General features: G+C 39.5%; 1 protein-coding gene across 1 annotated transcript in view; it reads right to left on the minus strand.

Annotated features, from left to right (window-relative positions):
* The window catches only part of baiap2a (BAR/IMD domain containing adaptor protein 2a), a gene marked incomplete at both ends in the record, with an annotated part of 53085 nt that extends 30259 nt beyond the window's left edge, over positions 1-22826 (minus strand). Inside the window, 3 exons of the mRNA XM_079252210.1 lie at positions 6815-6901; positions 9826-9901; positions 22755-22826. Coding sequence (XP_079108336.1) covers positions 6815-6901; positions 9826-9901; positions 22755-22826 — 235 coding nt within the window. The remainder of the gene's footprint in view (positions 1-6814; positions 6902-9825; positions 9902-22754) is intronic.
* Positions 22827-24199: the final 1373 nt, after the last annotated feature.

A 24199-nucleotide genomic window follows, 5' to 3' on the forward strand; every position in this document is an offset into this window, starting at 1 on the left:
GTCATAGTGAAGGGAGAAAGAGTTTTATGTAACCAGCAGATGCTCTCTCGCTTCACACTAAATGCTGAAGTGTAAATAATGACTTAGCAAATGTGTTTTCTACCTTTAATTAGAAGCACACTATCTTTCTGTTGTTTAAGACAAACTTTGAACTGAATTTCCTGAGCATACTAATCTGTTCATTTAGAGCTTAAAATAATCGATAACCACTAAGCTGACAAGTAACATGTACATTTGTGATGAGAGAATTCATGTTATTTGATCAATACCTACAAATTCACAGACATGCTTGTCCTGCTCATCGCCATGATAAAATTTTGCTTTTTTAATTAAGGTATTCATTTCCTAGTCCCGTTCAGGCTCATGGGGAAGCTGGAGACTATCCCAGCAATAAGCAGGTGAGAGGCAGGGTGCAGTCTGGACAGGTCACGAGTCCATGGTGAGGAATTTTGTTTTACATGGGTAAATTTTCTTTAATATGTGACACAACAACCCTAGGCCTCTGTTGACTGTAAAGTTCCACGTCTGATACTGACTCCATGGTCCCAACTCCTCCTCTCTGGTACCAGACTGTTTCTGTTGCTCTGTCCATCAGCCCCTGAGACCTTTCAGATCCATAGCTTCAGTCCCTTCTGTCACAGTTGCAGCTGTGCTTGAATATGAGCGGCTTGCTGATATAATTGCTCTCTTTATGATTAAACCAGCTCATTGTTTTGTAGTAGTTTGTTGGGAAAAAAAGGCTTTAAATTGCCCCTTTTTTTAAAAACTATATTACAGCCAAGTCTTGTGATTTGCATAGGACCAACCATAGACTACTATTAACTAAGTTACAATGTCATTGCATAACAGTTCCTTTCTGACTGGGCCAGAGTGATAACATCCAAGTATTTTTTGACTTGAGCAAATCTGTCTTGTTAAAAAAAAAAAAAAGAAGGGCAATGTAAGTGCATTCAGATGGAGACTGTAGGGGCCACTGGCTTCCCATCATGCAGTGCGGGCCTCAGAAATAGAGCAGGAGAAAGCAGGGACCCATGGGATGGTGGCACAGAGCTAAGAAAAGAGCTCCTCTGCTCTCATTTAAACAGGGACAGGTGCTGGAGGAGGAGAGAGGTAGGCCACACTGAAGACAGAGTGACAGAAGAGACAGACACGGACTTAAGGTGTGCTCCTGCGGCTGCTAGTTTAATTGCAACATGTTATAGTTAACAACCCATCTTACTCCTAACAACAGAAATCCATGTAACCTTTTAGACAGCTTCCATTTATGTTCCACTTATGTTAGGTCCATTGACCTAAAAAGACAGGTATACTACATCAGTTTGCAGCTTCATCTATTCCTGTGTAAGGATGGCACTCAAGCGAGACTGTGAGGGGAGCTGGGGTAGGGGGGTGGTACCTTTCTCTAACGGTAACAAGTCATCCATTGACTGACTACATGGTAATATTATGGCCCCCATGTTTCCCACATGTTATTTCCCTGAAGGTTTATTTTTGTGCTGAATCATGCATGATGTGTTATTAAAATGTGGTGATTAACAATGTTCCAGAAGAAAGAGGTTTGATTTCCTCTGGCTGAGGAGAATCAACTGAAAGCATTTTAAATTTACGTACAAATTGCTGAGAACAGACTAATTAGTCAAGTGCTCCGCGGGGAACCTAGTTACAGAGAACGGGTAGACGGATAGTTTATGAAGGTTAAAATCAGCTAGCTAGCTGCAGTTTGACTTTCACTCTCGTCAACTTCCAGCAGTGAAACAATGACCATGTAGGGCAGCAAAGTGAGATGCACCCAGCAAGCACAGAGCAGCTCTTACCTCTATTTCACCTCAGGGAACGAGCAGGCTGACTGTTTTGGCAAGTTGTAAACACTCTTACAGCCAGAAGTCTCTTCTGCAGGATGAGCTCGTATGACCTCTTTACTGTTCTGTGCATACGAGTCTTGAAAACACCTTTAGTTAGTCTCGTATTTGGCTGATTACATTGTATGTGCTCTAGTGTTGCATTAGAGTTTTTTTTTTTTTTTTTAAACATCTGGACATTTCATTCACATGGAACCAGTGTTTTGGGAGCCTGGAAACCTAAACGTTTTAATCACATATCGGAAAGTCATAAAAACTTGCTATGTGATACTTTTACATATTTAAGTAAAAATTAAAAGATAATATTCTTTTATTTTGCCAAATTAATAACAATTAGATTGTCTCAAGAATTTGAAATTCCTTATTTCCTTAATTAATTTATTAAGCCTGTTTTCAAAAACTGTTCCAACAAGACTCAAGCAGACATTAGATCTTCAGGTTCACTGTTCAGCCGTGGTAAGGTATGCCTTTTTGTTTGTGTTTCCTCCATTGGAGTAGGATGACATAACATTCTTTACTGACTCAATCAGTCCTCTTGTCAATAGGTCCTCTTATCTCCCCATCCAGCATTTACATTAAACCATAAAAGGCAAACATTGGTCTGTAGAATGAGACCTTGTTGTTTGCGTCTGGGCACTTTTGCAGTGTCACTGAGGTATTCATTAAAGTGTTCCAAGGCCTCCAAGTCAACACTTAGTTTCAGCCTGCCACAAAGCAGATACAACAGCCCCAATACAGCACATGAAAGGTCCATACAGCAGCTTTTTTAGACCGTCCCCAGTGGTAAAAAAAACCCCCACCAAAACATGTAGATGTTTGTTTGTAAAACCGACGATTGATTTGTGTTGCAATGTGGACATTTAGCAGTCAAAAAAATAAAAAACAGTGATAAAGTCGATAATGGTCTGATGCAAAAACGATGAATCACAGAAGTATAATTCATGTGAGTAAAAGTCAGAAGTGGAATTAGTGGAAACAATAAAGTCACAAACAACGACTCTAAAAGAGAGTAATGCAGTAAATATACGGTCCACAAAGTACTTGACATTTACAAGATATAGCACAGATACAACACTTCAGTGTCTGCTGACGTTCAGTGAGACGCAGAGGATTTAGAAGATTTAGTTAAATAAATAAAAGGGAACATTTTTAATCCAATTTTTGGGTTATTTAAGGAGAGTCACTGCCTGTGAATTAGCTTGGCTAAAGCTATAGTTGTATATAAGTGTCTTTGAGAAAAAAAAAGTAATAACATAAAATAAATAAACCTGCTTTGGACAGTCATAAATATCTGCACTCTGCCAAAAAAAAACAGATTTCCTTAGAAGACTCGCAAAAACAAAACTGTCCTTACTGCTGTTACAGAGGGATAGCACAAGAGGAAACCGTGGAAAAAAGGCAAAGAGTGGGAAATGAGGGAAACAGAGCAGGTGTGTGTGTGTGTGTGTGTGTGTGTGTGTGTGTGTGTGTGTTAGCATGTATGTGTATGCATGCGTGTGTGTGTGTGTGTGTGTGTGTGTGTGGGTGGTGAAGTGACAGGCGATGATTAGCCCAACCAGAGGAGGATGTGTGGGAGGGAGTGTGTGGGAGTAGTGGGGCTGGTGGGAGAAAGACAGACTCGATCTGTTTAGGCAGAGATATACACAAGTGGATGAAAAGAGCACTCCAACACAAAGATGACACAAGATTTATGCATAGAAAATACACACAACCATATTCGTAAAGGCTTTCAACACTTTTGTGCACATGCAGCATAGCAAGGGTGTGTTTCTGTGGGAGCATGAGTTGTTGTAAAGCTTTATACCAAGCTGTGCAATAAGAGGGTGTCTTGGACGGTAAAATAAAGAAATAAACTAATAATTGAATCAATAAATAACCAACAGATGCAGTTTTTTTTTGAGTAGTTTTTTTCTTTTTTTTTTTTTGCTTCAAGCCTAAAGTGTGTCTCAAAGACGAGTAAAATATTAAATTAGAAGGAGAGCAAAAGGAAGAAAGAGATGGAGAGCAGCTGGTGATTCTGAGGTGTGTAGGTGGGACCATTTGCAGCCCATCTCTTACTGTGCTTCTGTGGAATTAACAGGCTTTGAAAAAGAGCAACAAGAGCTCAAACTCACATGTACCTTCAAGTGCAAGCAGGCACTGAGAAGCCTAAAAAGGCCGGCTTTTAATCAGAGGAGAATGAACAACAACACATAAAAAACTATCTTACTACTGATCAGATTCATATTTTTCAAGGGAGTTATGGGTACAGTTTCTGTTTAGGTAACTTGTTTATCTAGCATTACGCTTGAGCTTGACTTCACACTAATGTAAACCCTCAATCACTGGAAGAAAAAAAGAAAAGTTTGTGTGATGGTATGGGAAATAAAATAGATTTCCACCTTAACCATGCCTCCATTTAAGGAGAGTTCAACAATTCCCACAGTTCAAATAGGGTAGGATTTTGGCTAGGTAGTGTCTTTTCCTCCAATGTGGGAATCTCTGTGCTCCCCTGCCAGTTAAACAGGAAATGTTGGTTCTTAACCTAGCAGATGGTTTTGCTGGGGGTTGGAATAATACTACTGACCTCAGGGTGGGGACTTCAAAAAGTCAGAAATAGGTGGCTGGAAAATAAAATACCAGCTCCTCCCCTGGGAACTGCAGCGGCATGTAGGGGAGCACTGGGTGTGAGAGCTTTGCACAACAATGGAAGCCAATGTCATTTATTGAGCCAATGCCATTTCAATTTACAGATTTGCCATAAAGATCTATGTTTTACGGACAAGGATCTTTTTCTCCTACCTGTTGACATTAGCACTGAGCACATCTGCAGAACGCCTGCCTTTTGGCAAAACACACAAATAAGCTGCCTCACACTTTATCATTTTTGACCAGACAGAACAGTTTGGGGTCTCAAAGGAGACAGGAGCACAAAGTTGGCATTTCAGACAGTTGACAAGAGGGGCTTACTCGACTTCACAATTATTGGGGAGTATCAAAAGCTGCCATTAATAATTCATAATATTATCACGTTCTAGAAAAGATTGCGTCTATAATGGCAGATCAGGCCAACTCACACATGAAATGAAAACAAAGTTGCACAATATCCGTGTGTTACTGTGTGTGCGACTGTTTCCGTGTTTTTGTGTCAGCTGCAGAAAAGGTGTGCCAGAGTGGGAAAGTATGGCAGAGTAGGACTTACTCACTTCAAATAGATAAAATGAGGAATTATTTTGCTGTAGAAAAAAAAAGACCAATGGGTCATTGTGGAGGATGGCTAGACCAGCTGTAAAGCATAGTATAACAATGTTGCAATGAAAGGAAGAAAATACATCCTACATGTTTCACCACCTGCAGAATAACCACCCAATTTAGTAAAGCTAAAGTACAAGTAAACCCGCAGGAACTGGTGTTAATGTTCACCGTAAGCAACAATTAAATAAAATCCTACAATTCCATTTGCAGTTTTGGAATTGTGCATGGTTCCTGTTAATGCAAAGTGATGAGTTAACCTGCATTCACATAATTTAGCATAATATGGATGTAAAAAAAAAACAACATTTTTTTATTAGAAATCTGCCTTGTTCATACATGACTGACTTGGCATGAAGATGATGCCTTTTTAAGTCATCAATGCACAACAGCCTGTAGAAGAAAGTTAGTTATACGGCTAAAGGATAGCTGCAGGTCAGAAGATAGCTCGCTATGTTTCCCTGTGCTGCAGCATTCACTGAGAGTCAAAAGAAAATCATTTTCTAACATGGTTGACAAACAGAACACTGACTCCTATAGCCTTTACATCTGCTTTCTCAGACACATAATATTTAGTTACATATGCACCGTAAACTAGAAATAAATCGAACGTAAAGACCTACAAATAGTGTTTGTGATTTTAAAAATTTATAATGAGAAATTAATCAGTTCATGAAAATTGTGATTATCATAGGGAAATGTGGATGTGTGACAAATGAATTCACCCCTCTCAAAAAAAAAAAAAAATTGACTTCAATGTGATCTCATTGTAGGTTATTTAAGGCAGAGAAAATGAGCCGTTTAAGGAGTAGAGTCATTTAAAGATAATCAGTCCCTTTGCTGATTTCCCTCAGGCAAAAAAAATAAGTCAATAATATCCATTATTTCTTTCCTCATCCATGTCTGTAACAAAACACTGCAGGCCATGGTGTGTACTTTTACTCAGCAACACAATGCGCATCATCTTCTTAAGTTAGCCGTTTCCATTTTCTTCAGATCGAAGTTACACATGAAAAATTAGAGGCACATTTTAGATGATCTGACATGGAGGTTCAGCTCTGAGGCATTATTGCCAGCTTGGGTATCTTTGGAAAGCTTCACAGATGCAAGACAGAGAGATTGGGCCGCATGCTGAATAAAACATCCTGCAAACACTTTCATGTCAGTCCCTGATGACTGGGCTGGAGAAAACCCAAAGTGGATTTTAGCTCCATTGAAACAAAGGCCCTGTCAAATCAACAGCTACTTCTACGCAGATCAAGCACTTAAAAAGACCAGAATCTCCTCAAACAGGAGCTGATTTCCCACGGGCTGGGGACAACAAGTGCCAACACACACACACACACACACACACAGACACTGATCACCTAGGAAACTAGGTGCTACCTCTCCAATTGACTCACAGATTTGTAACCAAGCACACACCTGCATACACCAAACCGAATGAACATGCACACATCGCATACATTGCAGAGATTCCTACTGAGCTTCCTGGATGATAACATGACAGCATCTACACTGCTGTAAGTAAATTACATTCAGCCCACACCTCCCTCATCATTGCTACCCGCAGATGTTTCTGATGAGTTCTCATTTTAGCAAAGGAAGATCATGTCTGATGACTCAATAAATTTTGAGACAGAATTAGATATAAACCAAGACAACCCCCTTCAAACCACAAAGGGAAAAAAATGCACATTATCAGATGTGTGACGGCCACTTACCCAAATCTTTGGATCCCTGACTTTCACTGGCCAGTTCACCCATCCTTACCAGGGCATCAAAGTATCCTTTTGCAGCAAATGTCACATCTAAAAGCAGAGAGAATAAAGTGTCTGAAGCTGATCTGGTAAAACATGTGGTTCTCTAATGATTATAAGAAGACATTCAGTTTAGCTTTGTGGAAACATGATGACTGGCTTCCCAGCCAGCAACACTTCAGCTCACTTCTCTTTACTCTCGCCTTTACTCAGGAGCTTTTAAAATTGCCAATCAGTTTCTAATCATTCGTAAATAAGGCAACACAAATTATCTCGATGGCATTCTGAATGCTTGATTGCAGGAGATGATTTTCTGACAGATGATCTGTGTTTACCAGACAAGACAATCATTCATCTAAAAGTTATGTCTTGGCCCAAGAAGTAAGGAAAAAAAAGCTACTTTATTATTAGCCCAAGGTGTGTAGAAGCATTATATTATATTATATATATATATATATATATATATATATATATATATATATATATATATATATATACACTGAGGACTGAATTATATTGCCTATAAAGCCTTCAGGTTATAAATATTACCAAATAGAGGCACTTCATTTGCTTTGTCTGTGTTTTAACGTCTATTTCTGTCTAATTTTTGCTGCATGCATGCCAAAAGACAATTAAAACCCACCTTTCCATAATAAAGAATAAAAAGCTGTTCTGGTGAACCTCAAAAGCATGTTTTGGTGAGTTATATCAGATCAGGACAACAATCAATGATTAGTCTCAAAATAATCAATATTAGCTAGTTTATAGTCATTGCATGCAGTAGCCTCAATCTTCTTCTATTCCACCTTTTTTTTGTTCCCTTAACATGTCTGAATTAAACAGGGGAACATCACGACTTTGGTATCCAACTGATGCACAGATGGATTAAAGATCATATAAAGATTCAACCAAAGTGGGACCCTAAACAAAACGGTTCAGGTGAGCTGCTATGTTGAACTGGGGTTACGGGGTCAGCGTAAAAGGACTTTTACCCTCTTTTCCCAATGGAAGATCCAGTAGAGCTTAAACTGCCCTTAAAGCAAATAGCAAAAGGTCACTTGTGGTTCATACTAATGCCTGTGTTGGTTTTGCGGACACATGCAGTTTGACTTTTGCTCCAAACCTAAAGTATTCGAATAAACAATCAGTTGCTGTGGTTAGTGCTAATCAGCAGCAATCCCACTTCTGTTACAATCTCACAAAATAAAGAGCTATTTGGGTTGTAAAGATCAATATCCAGCCCAAGCAGTAGTCTTCAAACCGCTGCTATGTTGCAATCAGAGGTCACATGGGGCAGATGTGAGCTTCCACTGACTTGTTCCTGCCTGTCAAATAGTCCTCTCCACCAATCCGCCCATCTCCAGTGAATAATGGCCAGTACTTTTGGTGGTGAATCCAACTGAAGCCCAGGTGACAGATGGGATCTATGCCTGTAGACAGCTGCCAGGTGTAAGAGACGCATTTACAACAATAGCCTGGCAGGACCAGGCTAATTCTAACAGACAGACACGGCCATTTTTTGACAGAGGAAGCTTCCCAAACTCAGGGACATATGCTAATACTAGACCAATTACAGCTGAATCAACTGGAGAAGACAGCATGTGTTTGCTTTTACCTCTTCTACTGGGGGAACACCCACCATCTGAGAGCAGGGACTTCAGAGCGGCGTTGCTGAACTCTCTTCATTATACCAAACAGAGCTTGCGTGTGACTTGATATGGAAAGTGTGTATGAATGCATGTCAGATCATGTGAGTTTGCACATGCGTGGCAGAAAGCGGTGTGAAAAGAAATGCGGGAGCTAAAACAGATCTCCAAGTAACCAGACACTTCATTCTTGCTGATGCAGCTGCTGAAGCGTGTCAGATAGTAAATGTGTGTTTGAAGAAAGGCTGAGTAGATAAGCTGGATCTACATGGATATTTCAGCCTAATGAAACGTGTGGTGAGGAGTTCATGAAGACAGATGGGGGGGGGGGGGGGGGATTACTGGTTGATTGCAAAACAAACAATTAGTGGGGGAGGGTCTTATTTCTAAGCGACTGATCTCTCACCAATTCTTCAGTCTGTATCAAGACGCATGTCTTGATGAGGACATGACAACCCAATTATATTGTTAGACTTAAAGACACTGTGTGCTGTAATGTACACAGCTGGATTCCCAGATATGTTGCTTTTATACTTACCAAGGACATTGTAATTAAGTGATGCTATGCTATGTTGGAAAATGTGGAAAGCACCAATATCCAGATCTAGCAGGATAGCAAATGAAGCTCTTTTGGCATTGCTGGTGTGAAATCATTTCTGCGATTGCACCATATGGATGGAAGAATGTCCTCCCATCCCCGTCCCCAACATATCAGAGTTGTTAAGTCCCTTGTGTTGAGCAAATCCTGCAAAGTGGGAATTTTAGAGCTCAGTGAACCCCAACCAGTCTGTTCCCTAACACCACCATGGCTAGGATTAGTTATTTGGCATGTCAGGGGAAAAAAAGTATTGGCTTGGGGAGGGATGGGAATCCCTGCCAATAGGTTGGTTAGGTGGATTAAGATGTCTGGACCAATGTTAAGGTTGCAGGCTGTACTGAGGACCAGATTTTTTATGCTGAAGTGAACTCCACAACATTACATTTTCAAAAAATAAAAGAGCCTAGTTCTAAGTATTTAGGGAGTGAAAAAGATCCTCCAAGCTGCAGAGAGCTATCCTTTCTTTTGCATCAGATGTCTTTTGTTCTTCCCAGAATACACCTCATTACAGCGTACAATGAGAGAAGCTGTACACCACATGATAAGACCTAACCACTGTGCATGAGGATAAATTTTGTCCTGTCTTAGTTACACAAGATGAAAGCAAGGTAGATAAATAGGGAAAGAGACAAAGTGCTTGACTAACTGAGCGCCCAAGCCTGCAGTGAAGCACAGAAAAAGGGATTGGAAAGAAAAATTTCAACAACAAAAAGAAAAAAAAACAAACATACTGGCGAGGGCCTTCTCATAGTTCTTCCCCATGGCAACAAAGTTCCGTAAGCAGGGATTGAACTGCTCCATAATGGTCTGAAAGAGAAAACAAGACACAGTAGTTAGATGGATGTTTCAATTACCGTTGGAACAAGGTCAAGAGCACACAGGACTTGCACTTTCACCATTCATTCTCATGATCTTTTATAGAAACAAAAATTTCTCAATGTCAAAAAATCAGAGCACACAAACAGGAAAAATCTTTTGTGAAGTTGCATTAAGTGCCTTGGTGTTAGTATCCTGCAAAAGCAGTCACCCGCTTTAGTATTCTTTCTATTTTGTTCCCTTACAACCTCAAATTGATCTAAATAAACCACCTCACTGTGGGCATCACTTATGCAAACCATTGTAACAAGGTACATTTGGTGGCAGCTTAAGACCTCTAGTTAAGTCCATGCCTCAGTTAGTTAAACGCAAATTTCTAGGGTGTTTATTATGGAAGGTTAATTAATTTATCTTCATATAATGCAAATAGTTAAAAATATATAGTAAGAATACATTATTTTTATACCAAGAAACACAGCTTACATCTCAGTTATTGACCGAGCAGTGTGTTCTTTCGCTGTAGACGTAAAGCCGTTCAAACTGAGTCAGTTTAAATGCTGAGAATGCAGGAAGTCACAATAGTTTCCTCCATTTCTCTTCTGCCGCTTCTCTCTTTCTCTCTCTCCTCTGCTCCTCCAGGGCTTCTCCCAATTAGCCGGTCCCCAGTCAGATAGTCAGGAATAACCCAGAGACAGAAAGACAACTACAACACTGCGACAGCAGCAGTCGCAACACAGACCATCAATACTGTGGGAGAGTACTTAATAATCTACTTCTTGCCTGAATCCACACTATGAGAAAATAATATGCAATGTGCCACCACTGACAACTTGAAACAGCCACACCAGCTCGTCCTCATTCCTCGGTCAGACTTCAGCACTTTTCGTTTGTCTTTTGTTTTTAATGAGAGCCAAAAGTTTGATAAGGCCGCATATCTGTGTGTGTGTGTGTGTTTGCTGTACTGTAGGTAGCTGCAGCGTATCTGGCTGTAGAGCTGCAAAACCCGCCTACAGTACACATGAATCAGACGTAGACAAGAAACCTTCAATTTTCATTAACAATAACCTCAAAACAGTAACCGCTTTAAAGTACGTCATCATTTTATCAGTTCATCACAAACATGTACAGACAAAGCATAAATTATTGAATTTGAATTTTAAAAAAATAGAAAATCCTTTAAATCACCTTGAGCTGCTTAAATGACTGATCAGCATCAGACTGTGCAGCCTTTAAAATATTATGTTAAACAGAACTAACAACAAACCATTTCTTTCATCTATCAATGTTCATCATTTTCATGCTATTGTTTGTACAATTCTTTGTAATCAGAATAATCAACTTTTTATAGACAAGCGGCAAAATGACGGCAACAGCAATCAGATGAAAATTAACATGAAAATCAAAAGAAAGAACATTTAACATCATTATTCATTAACTGGAAAATAGTAAGGATAGCTTTAAATGATGACAAAATAATTTCTGTAACAATCTGACAACATCAGACTCAGTGTACTATGCATGATTAAATATTTGATGCATAAATCAACAAAAACACCAGTGTTTCTCACACACTGACTCAGCTGTGGCAGACCACCACTGCTATAAAGTTATCGCCACACATTCAGAATGTTGAGAATTAAATAATTTTACATGAAAATCATCAAATTTCCTTGACTGAATGTGATCATCACCGCAAGAAGGGCAGCAGTGGTAGGTCGCTCTGCTGTCAGACATTTGCTCATGCACATGAACACAACATCCAGAGTGGGGTGGGGCATGGTTAAACTGCAGAAATTAAGCCCACAGGCAAGGTAAATTTCTTGAGCATCCAACAAGCCTTTTGTGGCCTCCAGAGAGAGGAAAGGTAGCTGCTGGTAAGTAGTTTGAGATTTTATAAGTTGAATAGACATTCTAAAAAAAAGACACTGGCGATGAACTACATGATGTAAAGTTCAGTAAATGGTACTGGACTAATGAAGTTGATTAGCTTAAAAACATCAGTAACAGTGGTATTCCTTATTTGTATGTAACTGCATCATTGTGGCTACAAGGGAAAAACTGAACACTTATGTTATTGTTATTATTTCCTCTTGATTCTTTCAACCAGCAGAATTGACCACAACCATATCCTCCATACATGGGATACATAGGAACAACAATTATTGAAATAAAACTAGAATCACCAAAGTATTGCCTTCCTACCATCAAAAATTACTTTAAATTGTTCTGATATAAAAGTTGCAGAATGATACATATCATTCACAGACGATAATCGCACAGCCTTCAAGCATAGCACTGGTCTGGCCTGGCTAACAGCAGAGGTCACGGCCTTATTAAGTCCCTCCTGCTTTGTAAACTGGGTCAAGATGTCGTGCAAAAACTGGACTCACAGCCGGTCCAAAGTGCAGTGGCTCAGCAGTTCTCAGTAGCACAGAGCTAAAAACCATGACTATTCCCAAAATGTTCTTGTGAAAAAAAAAAAAAAGAGCTGAAAGCGCACTCTTAAAGACGTGGATGGCATTTTATTACAGAAAGCAATGTGGCAGCTTGTTATTTTACATATACTTATGATGAAAAAGCAGCAGAGGAGCAAGCATCATAATATGCAGCAATGTATGATTTAACAGCTCCCTTTATTCAGCTTCTGGGTCACTATTCCTCTGATGCTAAAAGGATAGGAACATAAATGGGGGAGAATCCCAGCTCAGTTACACAGTGTTGCATTAAAGGTATTCCTGCTGTGTGTGCCTCTGGGAAAATAAAACACACCCCAAAGGACCTTACAAGGGAGATGTTTTTTCCTAAAGATTCTTTATTCTGCTCCATTCTTAAGTACAAAGAATCTCATTGATGAGAAAGTAAGGCCGCTTATGCATTAAGACACAAATTTTCTACTGTGTATGCACTCATGCATACACCTACATTAGTACAAGGGGTTTTTTTTTGTTTTGTTTTTTTTAATAAAGAGTGGTGGTGTTTCAAAGCGGTGGGAGGATTACATAAAAATGTGAGTCCCAGTGCAGAATCATCGCAGCAAACTCTCCCACTGAAGAGGCCAAAGGTAGCTGACACAAGCTTAGCTTCCTTCCTTGCACACACTGCATACCAACTCTCTGACCACTGATTAAATAAACAGGAACAGCTATTTAGCACATCTATAGCTACAACTACATGATTCCACACAGATCTAATGATTATATAAGAGACAAAAAATTACAGTGCATTTCACATGGCCTGCAGTAGAGAGGAGATGGTGAGTTAGTCTTTATCTTCATATCCTGTCATTGATGCTAAATTCGTCATCCCAGTTCTCTTGCACTACATTGTTACCCTAATTGTCACAGCTAATTGGGAAATGGGGCCAGGAGACACTTAAGGTTGCGTGACAGGGTGGGTGGGAGGAATATGAAGTGAAAAAGTTATGAAATAATGTACTTTATATAGACTCTTATTCAAATATTGTGCCATATTTCAAGGAAATAAAATAAAATTCATGGCTGGAAAGTAATTTCCTTTCCAGCCAGGACTTTTTTTTCTCCACGTCATATATATAAAGGATTGAATGGATTCATTATTATAACTCGGGTCTTGAATGAATGAATCTGAAAGACAGCCATTCGTATTTTGAGTCAAGACAAGAAGAATAGAAAGAGCTCTGGAGTCTGAACATAAAGGGTGAAGATAAGGGATTATATCAAGAGGAATAGAATTATTTCTCCCAACATCCAAATCAATTTCCCTTCAGTGAAAGCAGCAATTGAAATAATGCCTCTGCATGTGAATTAAAGCAGGCAGCAAATTCAAAATGTAGAACATTCATCCATCTCCACTCACTTAGTTCACTCCTGTCACGCACACACACACAATTACACCTACACACACAAACATAATAATGACATGCAAAGGGGGCAATTTGAAAGTAACACCAGCTGATTACAACCAGAGGGAATCACGCACATAAACAAGTCAGGATGCCATCATCTGTTCCTTCATGCCCTCCCTTCACTCCCTAGTCTACGCAGCAACCCGCCTCAGGCCTGAAAACGCCTCAGATCACATGAACACAAACGCTCCAAAGCACTGTATATGTGACGTATCCAAGCACCTGTCATGACAAACAAACAAAGGCAGCCAAGGCTGATGATATCATCAGAGAGGGATGTAAAGAAAAGTGACTTTTGGTGAACCTGTAGTCAGTCCTTCTTTCCACTGGTGAGCAATGTGAGTTTAGAATGTGTCACGATCAAATGCAGGACCACTGAGAACTACACTATTTTCTATCGAAAGGCAAACAGTGAGGCTGAGGTTTCACCTTTCTAGTTGACCTCAGTGAATGTTAAGAAGCACAGCATCAAGACCAGACATGTCATGTCAGCTAGACGGTCTCCAAGGAAAACTTTTGTCAGGCTTGGAAAGTTCTTGACTACACGCAAACAAAAACATTTCAGAAAATGTTGTCGTTTTAATCCAAAAGTTTTTTCAGTTGTGTTAAATCTTGATATTTCATGGAGAAAAATTGAGAAATTCAGCCTGTGCGATATGTTACAAGTTGAAATGAGTTCATGCATTAAGTTTAAAACCAGTACAGTTGTGTGTACATAATAAAGCAAATCCATTGCTCCACACACAAACTATGTTTATTAGTCAATTCTAGAAATTAAAAGGAGAAAATAACACAAGTAAAACCTCTGTGTTATCAAAGAACATCAACATTGCAAATAAAAATATTCGGCCCAAATGTCAGACTGAAGGAAAATGTAATTGCCTGAGATGCTCGAACAGGATATGAACTAATTGCTGCATGACTGTGATTGGATTAACAGAGGGTTTGGAGTTGTGCTGCGCTGCAGCAGCCTGAATATCAGTGTTCATACAGATAACTGTGCAGTAAAAGTTACCAACAACCTGACAAGCCAGAACCATCTGGGAAGGCCTGCAGCATATAGACTGTTCAGAAAAGGGCAAGCACTTTAAGTAATTTTTTTTAAAGTGTTGAGTTGTGGTATCTCTGCTTATCAATGTCAAAAGCAACAAAACCAATCACATGAATGGAAGTGAACTACACATAACTGCTCAGCAAATTAAAGCTTTTATTTTATGCTGTCTATTGTAATAACTCTTTAAAACTAAAGAATGCTCAGTGTCCTGAACTTTTGACTTTTGTCTGGGTTTTAGCAGGTTTTAGCCTGCAAAATGGATTTTCTTGTTATCATGATCTCATGAATTTCGTGAGAATCCAACTGCTTTACAAGATTAGTTCAACAATGCAATCAATCCGAGAAAACACATCCAAATATTTTCACTCTCCATCTATTGTGTGATTGTTACGTGACCTCTGTGTGAGGCAAACCGACTGAGTGCAATGTTTAGAAGCTTGTTAAAAATTTCAGACTTAGGTTTTGTTTATGGAGGAAAAGTTCGGAGATTAAACAAAAATGGACAGATGTAAAAAAAAAAAAAAAAAAAAAAAAAACAATTGAGATTTTAACTGAGCAGCTCATTGCCACATATTAAATGCATTACTGAGGATACAGTTTCTGTCGGCTGTCAGTGTGGCAAAGCAGACAACATGAGGCAGTTCTGCTGAATGTCAAGGATACCTGGGCATTTTGCCAGAGGCCACCCTGGGTCAAGTTTTACAATTGTTTATCTCTGCCGTCCTTCCCTCTTTCCCCAAGTGATCAATTTATGGCTAAGGCAGGTCCCAGCTGATCGCCTCCTCTTACTGTCACAACAGATAAATGCCAAACTTGTTCCCATGTCAGAAAGACAGCACCCATTTTGGAAAGTTGCATTCCAACATCTTATTAAATTTCCCAAGAAGAAAGCTAATCAAATTTCAGCATGAGGTTAAAAAAATAGACAAGTCCCTGTTTTGAGTTGTTCCCCCCCATTCCCTCCCAACAGATGGCTAACATGTTCTTGTTAAAGCAGTCTTTAGATTTGCAGCCGTGTTCTGAAGCACACCGGCGTTTTCGTCAGATATCAGTTCTCAATAAGAGGCAATGTGGAGCACAAGTCTAAATAAGCATTTCACAGCTAGGCTACTAAACGTCTCAAAGGAGCACAACTACATTCTTACAGCCAAACACACACACACACACACACACACACACTATTCCACTTCTTGCATACCTAAAGCCTTCCTGCGACTTGATGAGAAGCTGCATGTGCTTTTAGTGCAAGCCAAAGCTAATTCTGTCAAAGGCAAGTTTTCAGCCTCGTAAGCAGAAAGAAGGCATCCATCCAGGCTAGCACCTGTGTTGTTTTGTTGTGGACGTGTGCAAAGTTTATTCCTGACATGACTAATATGTTGCACACAGCCAGACTGACATGCAGATGATGACTGATGAAAATCTTCCTGAAACTTGTTCAGTTGTTCTTTATCGAGTTTCAGCACTTCCACCGATGTTCCAGAGAATGATGCAGCCCTGTCATACCAGCAGCTCAGGCTTTCTATAGTTATGTAATATATTTTAAATATTTTTTGCCTTAAGAAAATGTTTTAGTTATCCAGGGGAATGCTTTAGTCTGAGACGATAACTCCAACTAGGGTTTAGCAGTGGGAGATGGAAATGTGACCTCTGGCAATCTACACTGAATCTACCAAACATAATATCAGCGGAGGTTATTACATCTAATTCCAGTGTTTTACTAGCAGGGATCTTTATGCACATTTACTTGAAATCTTATATAAGAATTAACCCTTCAGCACCATACTATTGCTGTTTGTGTTATGTTGCATTACATGAACTCATGGATACTTCTACAAATTTACTGTCAGAAAGACACGTTTCCCTATAAACCCTTTAAAGAGGCTCTATTATGCTATTTCTAGTATTCTGAGCTTTCTACAGTGTTAAAGTGTTGAATACTCATCAGACATATGAGTGGCACCATGTTTTTATCACCTAAACACATATTTTGGTTTTCCAGCACCCTTTACGTTTGGTTTCCATGGCGACGGAAACAATTGGTTTTAGAGAGTTTTTTTCTACTTTGAAATTTTAGTGACATCCCAGGGGAGGGACTCAGTGATCGGTCAATTTCTCTAGGTTGTGCACGTTCACAAAAGCCACACCCACCTTCACTGCTCAGTGTAACTACTCCTAGCAGTTGACCAATCAGACGCAGCCCTCAGACAGGACATAGGGCGGCGCTTTCTCTGTTCTTGTTTCTAGCAGAGGCTAATCTGAGAGGATCAATACAAAATCAATGATGGGGTTTTTGAAAAATAATTATTTCTTGCCCTTCTGGACTTGTATATTGAAATAAATTAGACTGAAATGTTCATAACAGAGCCACTTTAAGCACACAAACATTTATCCAGTTCCACTTTTCAGGCATTTTTACTTCTGTGCCAAGTAAACAACCACCTGGAGCCTCGGGAGACAGGACAAAGCAGATGATGTCTGTGTGGTCCTCTCATAAGGAACTGCTAGTTTATCAAGACATACACTTCCCTGTAGAGTGGAGGGTGAAATTAAACTCTTCAAACTCCATCTTCTGTTAAGTTGTTACAACTTCTTCAAGGTGTTTCCCACATCATGTACGCCACAGAAAAGAAAAATGGTCTGTTTTGAAAGACTCAGTACTGTAAATGCTATTGATAGATTGTCAGACGTTTTGCTTTTGCCGCTGTGGAAAATTCCAGAAAGCGCAACTTTGGCTGATTGAATTGCAGCTTGACAAGTCATCAAACAGTATAACTCTGTTTGGGCACATAATTGTTTCAAAGAGGGCTTGGGTTGAGGAAGACAAAAGTGAGTTATCTCCACACAGCCTCTTTTTTTGTTGCCCTTTCTCCAATTTCAGCTGCCACAGCACAACAAATAATTTGCACACAAGAGACCTTCTATTTGCTGCTTTCTTTTCTTTGTTGTTTTTGAGGTACATTCTCCTGAAAGTCCCTCAAGCAATTTATAAATGTGAAATTATTTGACTATTATATATCCAAATTTAAAAAAAAACAAAATAGCTAAGCTTTGTGTGCTAAGGTGAAGAGGACATAAACAAATTTGCATTTTGTGTGGCAGTTTTAAGAGCTTTCAAAAAGGCTTTGTATAAATTATAGATGTACTGTGTGAGGTCCAAGTGCTGACCGCCTTTTTGTAACATTTAGATGTCACCAGAGTCAAAAGCAGACAGAAAATCATGTTTTCACTGCTTAAACATTAAGTCAGAGATTTCAGATCTCTTGATTAAACATCCCACAGGGCCATTTTCTTTTAACAAAGTGTTTAGTCCATTTGAATGCAACATGGAGGCGGCATTGTTTTCCATTTGCTGTCATTTGCTTTCATTTTGATGCATCTCAGAAAGCTTGTGAGACGCGGATGTTGAATTTGCATTTTGCATTAGTAAAACAATCATAACATAAAAAATGTAACATGCAATGAAGTAAGCCTGCAACATTAGTCATTATAAATTCCCTCCTTCAAATTTTGCATTGTGAAAATGTTCTCAACAAAAGGAAAAAATTAGTTAAAAAAAAATCGAAACGTGGATATGAACAGTAATCCCTCCTTTCTGCACAGTGGCATGGCTGTCTGTGGTTGCATGCTTAGCCTGCCCTGTGGGTGCAGTGTGGCCAATGCTACTCAAAGCAGTGGCATCTGTTACAGACACATACAGACTCAGAAGCCACAAGCATGTTAACTATTGTCCATGACCCATAAATGTAAGGTCACTGTCCACTGCCACAGCACTTGCTCAGATCTTCTGTCTCTGTGCTTCTTCCATTCTGTGTAATTACAGCGTCACCCTCCACAGTAATTAGGGACCTCAACAAGGATGCGGATTGTTTCCATATATTTTCCCCTCTTTCCTCTCTTCTCTTCCACTCCCACATAAAAGCTTCATTTCTTCTCCTTCTTATGAAGCAAAGCTGATGTGTGCTGTTCTCGTGTCGTTTCAGACAACAGCCATCTTAACAAGGTGACTTCACATCGACTGCATGCATCGGTGATGGTTATGAAGCTTCTTTGCAGTCAATAAACTGTTGCCTTGGGTTTTTGCACTCAGCTTCACCAGTCTCTGTCCTTGAAAAAGCATTGCTGAGTACAAGAAAAATAGAGAATGTCTCTAAACCATCCGCCCCCAGACGCGCAGAGAAGGTGGGTGTGTGGAGCAATAGTCCTCACTCTGCATCAGAGTCAAAGGCACAGAGAACAAATCTGCTCTTCCACAAGCAATGAACATTATGATATCTCCTGCAGTGTATAATGCAATCATTTCAAGGCCCCGGGCACCAGCAAGCATGAACTTGTTGAAACACTATATTCTGGAGGCAGATATTTAGGTGCTCAAGTCATTTTACACTCCTTTAAATTCACATATTATTAAATAAGTCACACATGGTGTGAAACTCTTCAAGAAAAATAGAGATAAATCAAGCTATTAAGAGCGAAAAACTTCTTGATCCAAGCCCAGGATCAGACAACAGACGCAGACCCTCCATGGGGCTTTAATGAATCCTTTTTAATTTTTTCTTAAAACCTCTCTGAAATAAACAAATGCATATTTGTAAATGATCACATCTGCCCTCTTCAGCGCTTTTCCTCCCCCTTACTTGCCCCTTCACCAACTGCAAATGTTTGAGCACTACGACATGACAGAAACACGTAAGAATAATGGCACATTGTTGCTAAGAGACCACCTGTTCAGATCTCCCACATGAGACCGTGATACAACTGTAGTTCTCTTATCATCAGAGTATCACTCAGGCGAGTGTAGGGAATGTCACGACAATACTGCAACCGAGAGAGAAACTATTATATAACAAGATGCTTTTTAATCAGACAAACTGCATATTAGATCGAGGCTTAATCAAACAGCGTGCTGCCGCAGGATCAGTCTCCATCATGACCACATGAAGATTTGAAACCTTTAAAGGCAGAATAGTAAATCCTACTTGATCCTGTTACCAACAAACAACTATTTTCCCTTTACCAGTAATTTAAGAAAATGGTATCGACTATCTTTGAGGTTGTGTTGACATTTTGGGAGTGGTGTTACATGAGAAAATGAATATTGTCCCGAGGGCTTGTGGAGATGAGACACTCCCTTCTATTCCCTTACCTGCCAGGGTGTGTGTTAAAACCTGGATCACTCAGAGCACAGAAAATGTAAAACTTGCTATGACAAAGACTGAGTAAATACAAGCATGAGTTGCATTGCTCTAGATGGGTGTGTTCAGCCTCATGTAACCTTCCACCTCAACCACTTTGAAGGTTTGACTGAACGACACGTAGCCTTATTCTTTTTCAGCTTCTGCTCCGATTAATCTGTTTGTTCACTTTAAGCAAGCCAGGTCAGCATCCATCCACATGATAAGAGGCTTGACCAAAGCACCACCCTGCACAGACTTTGCCAGCTGGTGGAGATGACAGTGGTGCAGACACACACCAACACTGAGTGTGAGTCTTAAGGATCTGTCTCGCCCTGTCAGCATAGGAATAACTGGATGCCAATCGCCATGTCTGCAGCTGCCTACCTATGTGAGGGAGGAGAATTAAAGTGAGTCATGATGGATCACGTAAAGGCTGCTGGGTTTACAGGGCGCACTCCCTTGATGATATAAAAAATAAATAAATAAATAAAAAAAAAGAAGAAACCAGGGAGTGTCTGTGGCCTTAACCAAAGGAACAACAGTCGCAGCGAGATCCAGAACCCCTTGTCTCGCCCTCACTGTCTACAATTCCAGCCCTGTTAAACACACACTCAACAAGTCTGACATGAGTCACAGCAGCACGGTTGCCCCCCCCCCTTTCATTTCCCTCATGGTTACTCAGTATCTTCCCAGCTGCTCAGCCACCGTATGTTTTCAAATCTCTACTTCCTCGAGAGACATTTGCCTGCATAACAATCAGACAAAATTTTACAGAGGTGTTCAGATGCATTTGGGGCGGGATTATAGGGGCCAAACCAGGTTGTAGAAGGTCAAGTTTTTTTTTGTTTTTCTTTAAACAAAAACTGGCTGCTGAGCAAAAACTTGCATGAAAAAAAAACTTTATATAAATTATGTCCAGGTCATTAATGGAGCACAGAAAAGGTACAGATCTACAGAGTTAAAAGGTAACTTAAAAGGCCAAACTAACATTTTCAACAAAAACTATTTGCTTTCTTTATCTGATCGACATTTACACGTCATCATACATGGCATTGTATATTTGGAAAAATACAAAATTTAGAACATCAGTCAGCTCTGAAATATGTTCTTAATCACCAAGGAATGTTCAGGTCAAAGTGAACCTCATGAAATAATAAAGGATACAAAAAAAATCTTGCTTTTATGCTTATCAGTTGCAAAACAAGAAGAATTTTGCCACAATGCTACATGACCTCCTAGCTGCCACCACCGGGTCTGATGTCCCAGAAGAGGGACTCTGCCTTCCCACTCCAATGCCCATCAGCATTCTTGGCTGTCAGGAGTCTGACAGGGTGTCTTCTCCCCAGTGACAGAAGCTCAACACTGGGTTTGCACTTGAACAAAACCATCTGCAGAACAATCTGTTTTCACCAAAAGTTTAGGATCCAGACACTTGCAATGCATCTATGTTGATTAACCCCCATTAAAAGATTTAAACACTAAGACAAATCCCAAACGTGCATGGCGTCTAATTCCTAGTGGCGAAGGCACACTTTAGGCTCTCTGACCAGTGCAGAAATGAAATGGTGCATAATATCCCCTGTGGAAAGGCACTACTCATTGCTGGCCTTTTTAAGTGGTGACCTATGGTTTGGATTTTTGGAGCTGCTAAAAGTCACACTGAAATTAGTATGTGTGACTAGTAGTGACTGAACAGAGAGAGGAGCAAAATATGTAACAGATACCAGAGAAAAGGAAATTGAAAGGAATAGATTACATGTGAGACGCTCTTATAAGAAAGTTTAGTTAATACCCCATTCGTGGCTAAAAAAAAAGAAACATCACAATGGAAATGAGACCAAGTCTGAAGCAAGTTTGTAATGAATTATACAGCAATGCTGAAACAATGGATGATTAAAGCTGATTAAAGTACAGCCCTTCATCAACCACATCCATAACTAAGAGAACACAAGCTATCACTGATTTCAGCCATTTTATTAACCAAATTATGGAAAACACAACCTCTATCTATCTATCTATCTATCTATCTATCTATCTATCTATCTATCTCTCTATCTATCTCTCTCTCTCTCTCTCTCTCTCTCTCTCTCTCTCTCTCTCTCTCTCTCTCTCTCTCTCTCTCTCTCTCTCTCTCTCTCTCTCTGGAAAGGTTAAACGACTGCACGCAAAGCACAGGTTTTTATGAAGAACAGGTTTTGGACAAATGTTTACTTGTTGCAACAGAGAGGCTTAGCCCTCTTTGTCAAACACAGTCTTCTGGAATGCAGTATGTTCCTTTCCAGCAACTAAGCTATATGGATCCTGTGGTTTCCTGGGAATGAGCCTGAACAACAATCAGCAGTGGAGGCGGACTAATTCAACAGGCCTATTGCAGGAACAGAAGGAGAGGGACTGATTTTGCAGAAAGAAAAGCAATTTTGGCTCAAATTTGTTGCCTTATTTTACGCATGAAACACAATATTGGGGAATTTAATGTAGAAACGGACAGTTAGTCTTTTCATTGTGTGTGTGTGTGTGTGTGAAAGAGTGTTAAAATGATTCTGACCTACTGAGCTTCTGTGTCTCTCTAAAGAGATTAACGAAGATAGATAGAAGGAAAAAAAAATCCCACAGAGCTCTGAATGCAGCTTGTGAAAATGAACAGATATTCTGAATACACCCTGGAATTACGCTGTGTATGTAACGATAAAGATTCTACACATTTCTCAACTTTAATAATTAGTTTAACCTCACCTTATAAACATTTTCTGTCATGCGGTGAACCTCGTCGGTGCGAGACATGGTGAAGTCTTCAGCCAGGACCATAAACCTTTATTTGGTTGAAACGTTTATCCGCGATGAAAAAAGGGCATGAAAAAAAAAAGATGAGGATACAGGTAGAAAAATACAAATAGGATCTAACAATGAGCGAGAAACGCGACACCAAGAGTGAAGCTGCACTCCTGAAACCTACTAAGTAAACGCACCTTCTCTCTCCACAGCTGACAGTACGGTGCTGCGTTTAGGGACGTTTCGACAGATCCGGTTTTTTGTCCACTCATGGAGAAAGGTGTGGTGAAGCTAAACAGACAAATAATGCAGATTATATTATATTTCTTTTTCTGACATAGCCCATAGGTTATTGTTTTTATATTTAAAAAATGATCATAAAAGCATTAAATGATTACATTAAAAAAAAAAAAAAAATCAAGACACCAACCACACATTAAATCCCTAACTTCCACATTTCCTACCGAATTAGAACTCAACATTGTCTTGTCAAAGGGCAGAGTTGTTGCCCGCCCCCCTTATATTTCTGCCAATAGAGCATCTCCATTCTCATTGTATACCTGAAGTAAATTCCTGTGGGTCTACATATTTGCTTTATCCTAAAATAACAGCCATGCGGCATATGAATGGACATGTCTAGATATAAGTTATGGGGTTCATGCAGCAATTTTGGCTGCAGAGCAAAAGAAACCTGAAAAAAGAGAAATGATAAATGCTTGGTTTAAAGTCCTCATGCATCATTTGGAGAAAAAAAAAACAAACAAACAAAAAAAAACCTGGCAGCACTGGAATGCCCTGTAGCTTTTTCCTGTCCATTAGAGTCATTGTGCACACTGCTGCTGCAATCAGAACAACTTGTGAAATATGTGTTTTGCAATGGTCATCAAAAAGTCATGCTTCCATTTACTGAATAATATTTCATGTACATAATTGCATTTTCTGATGCCGTAAGCGAGCCATACTGGCTGTTTTCTGAAACACATCATTTGTGTTAGCCTCCATACTAATTACAGTGTAAGTGCTGTTTGGAGTAGGATTGTAAATACTATATTGGTCTTCTTTTCTAAACATCCCCCACACATCAGCAACATAAGATTTTCTCTTTTTTTCTTTCTTTGTCAGTAAGGCTCAGTGTAAGGACACAGTGTGCGGATAGGAGATGGTAAAAAAAAAAAAAAAAAAACACTCAAGGATTGCCCTCTTCTGGAGGAAAGTATGCAATACAATTTGCCTGAGAAAAACACAACTAATAATTGCACAGGCTATGAAGTCAGTTTTCTGAAAGGACAGTCTTTATTAAATATAGATTGTAGGGGGGACATTGTTTAAATTAAATAAATAGCTAGTACATTTCAGGCCTGATGTAGAGGAAATGAATGTTTATTCAAAAACATTTTCTAACTGGTGGG

Source organism: Telmatherina bonti (genome assembly GCF_933228915.1).
Source record: "Telmatherina bonti genome assembly, chromosome: 14".
Lineage (NCBI taxonomy): Eukaryota > Metazoa > Chordata > Actinopteri > Atheriniformes > Telmatherinidae > Telmatherina > Telmatherina bonti.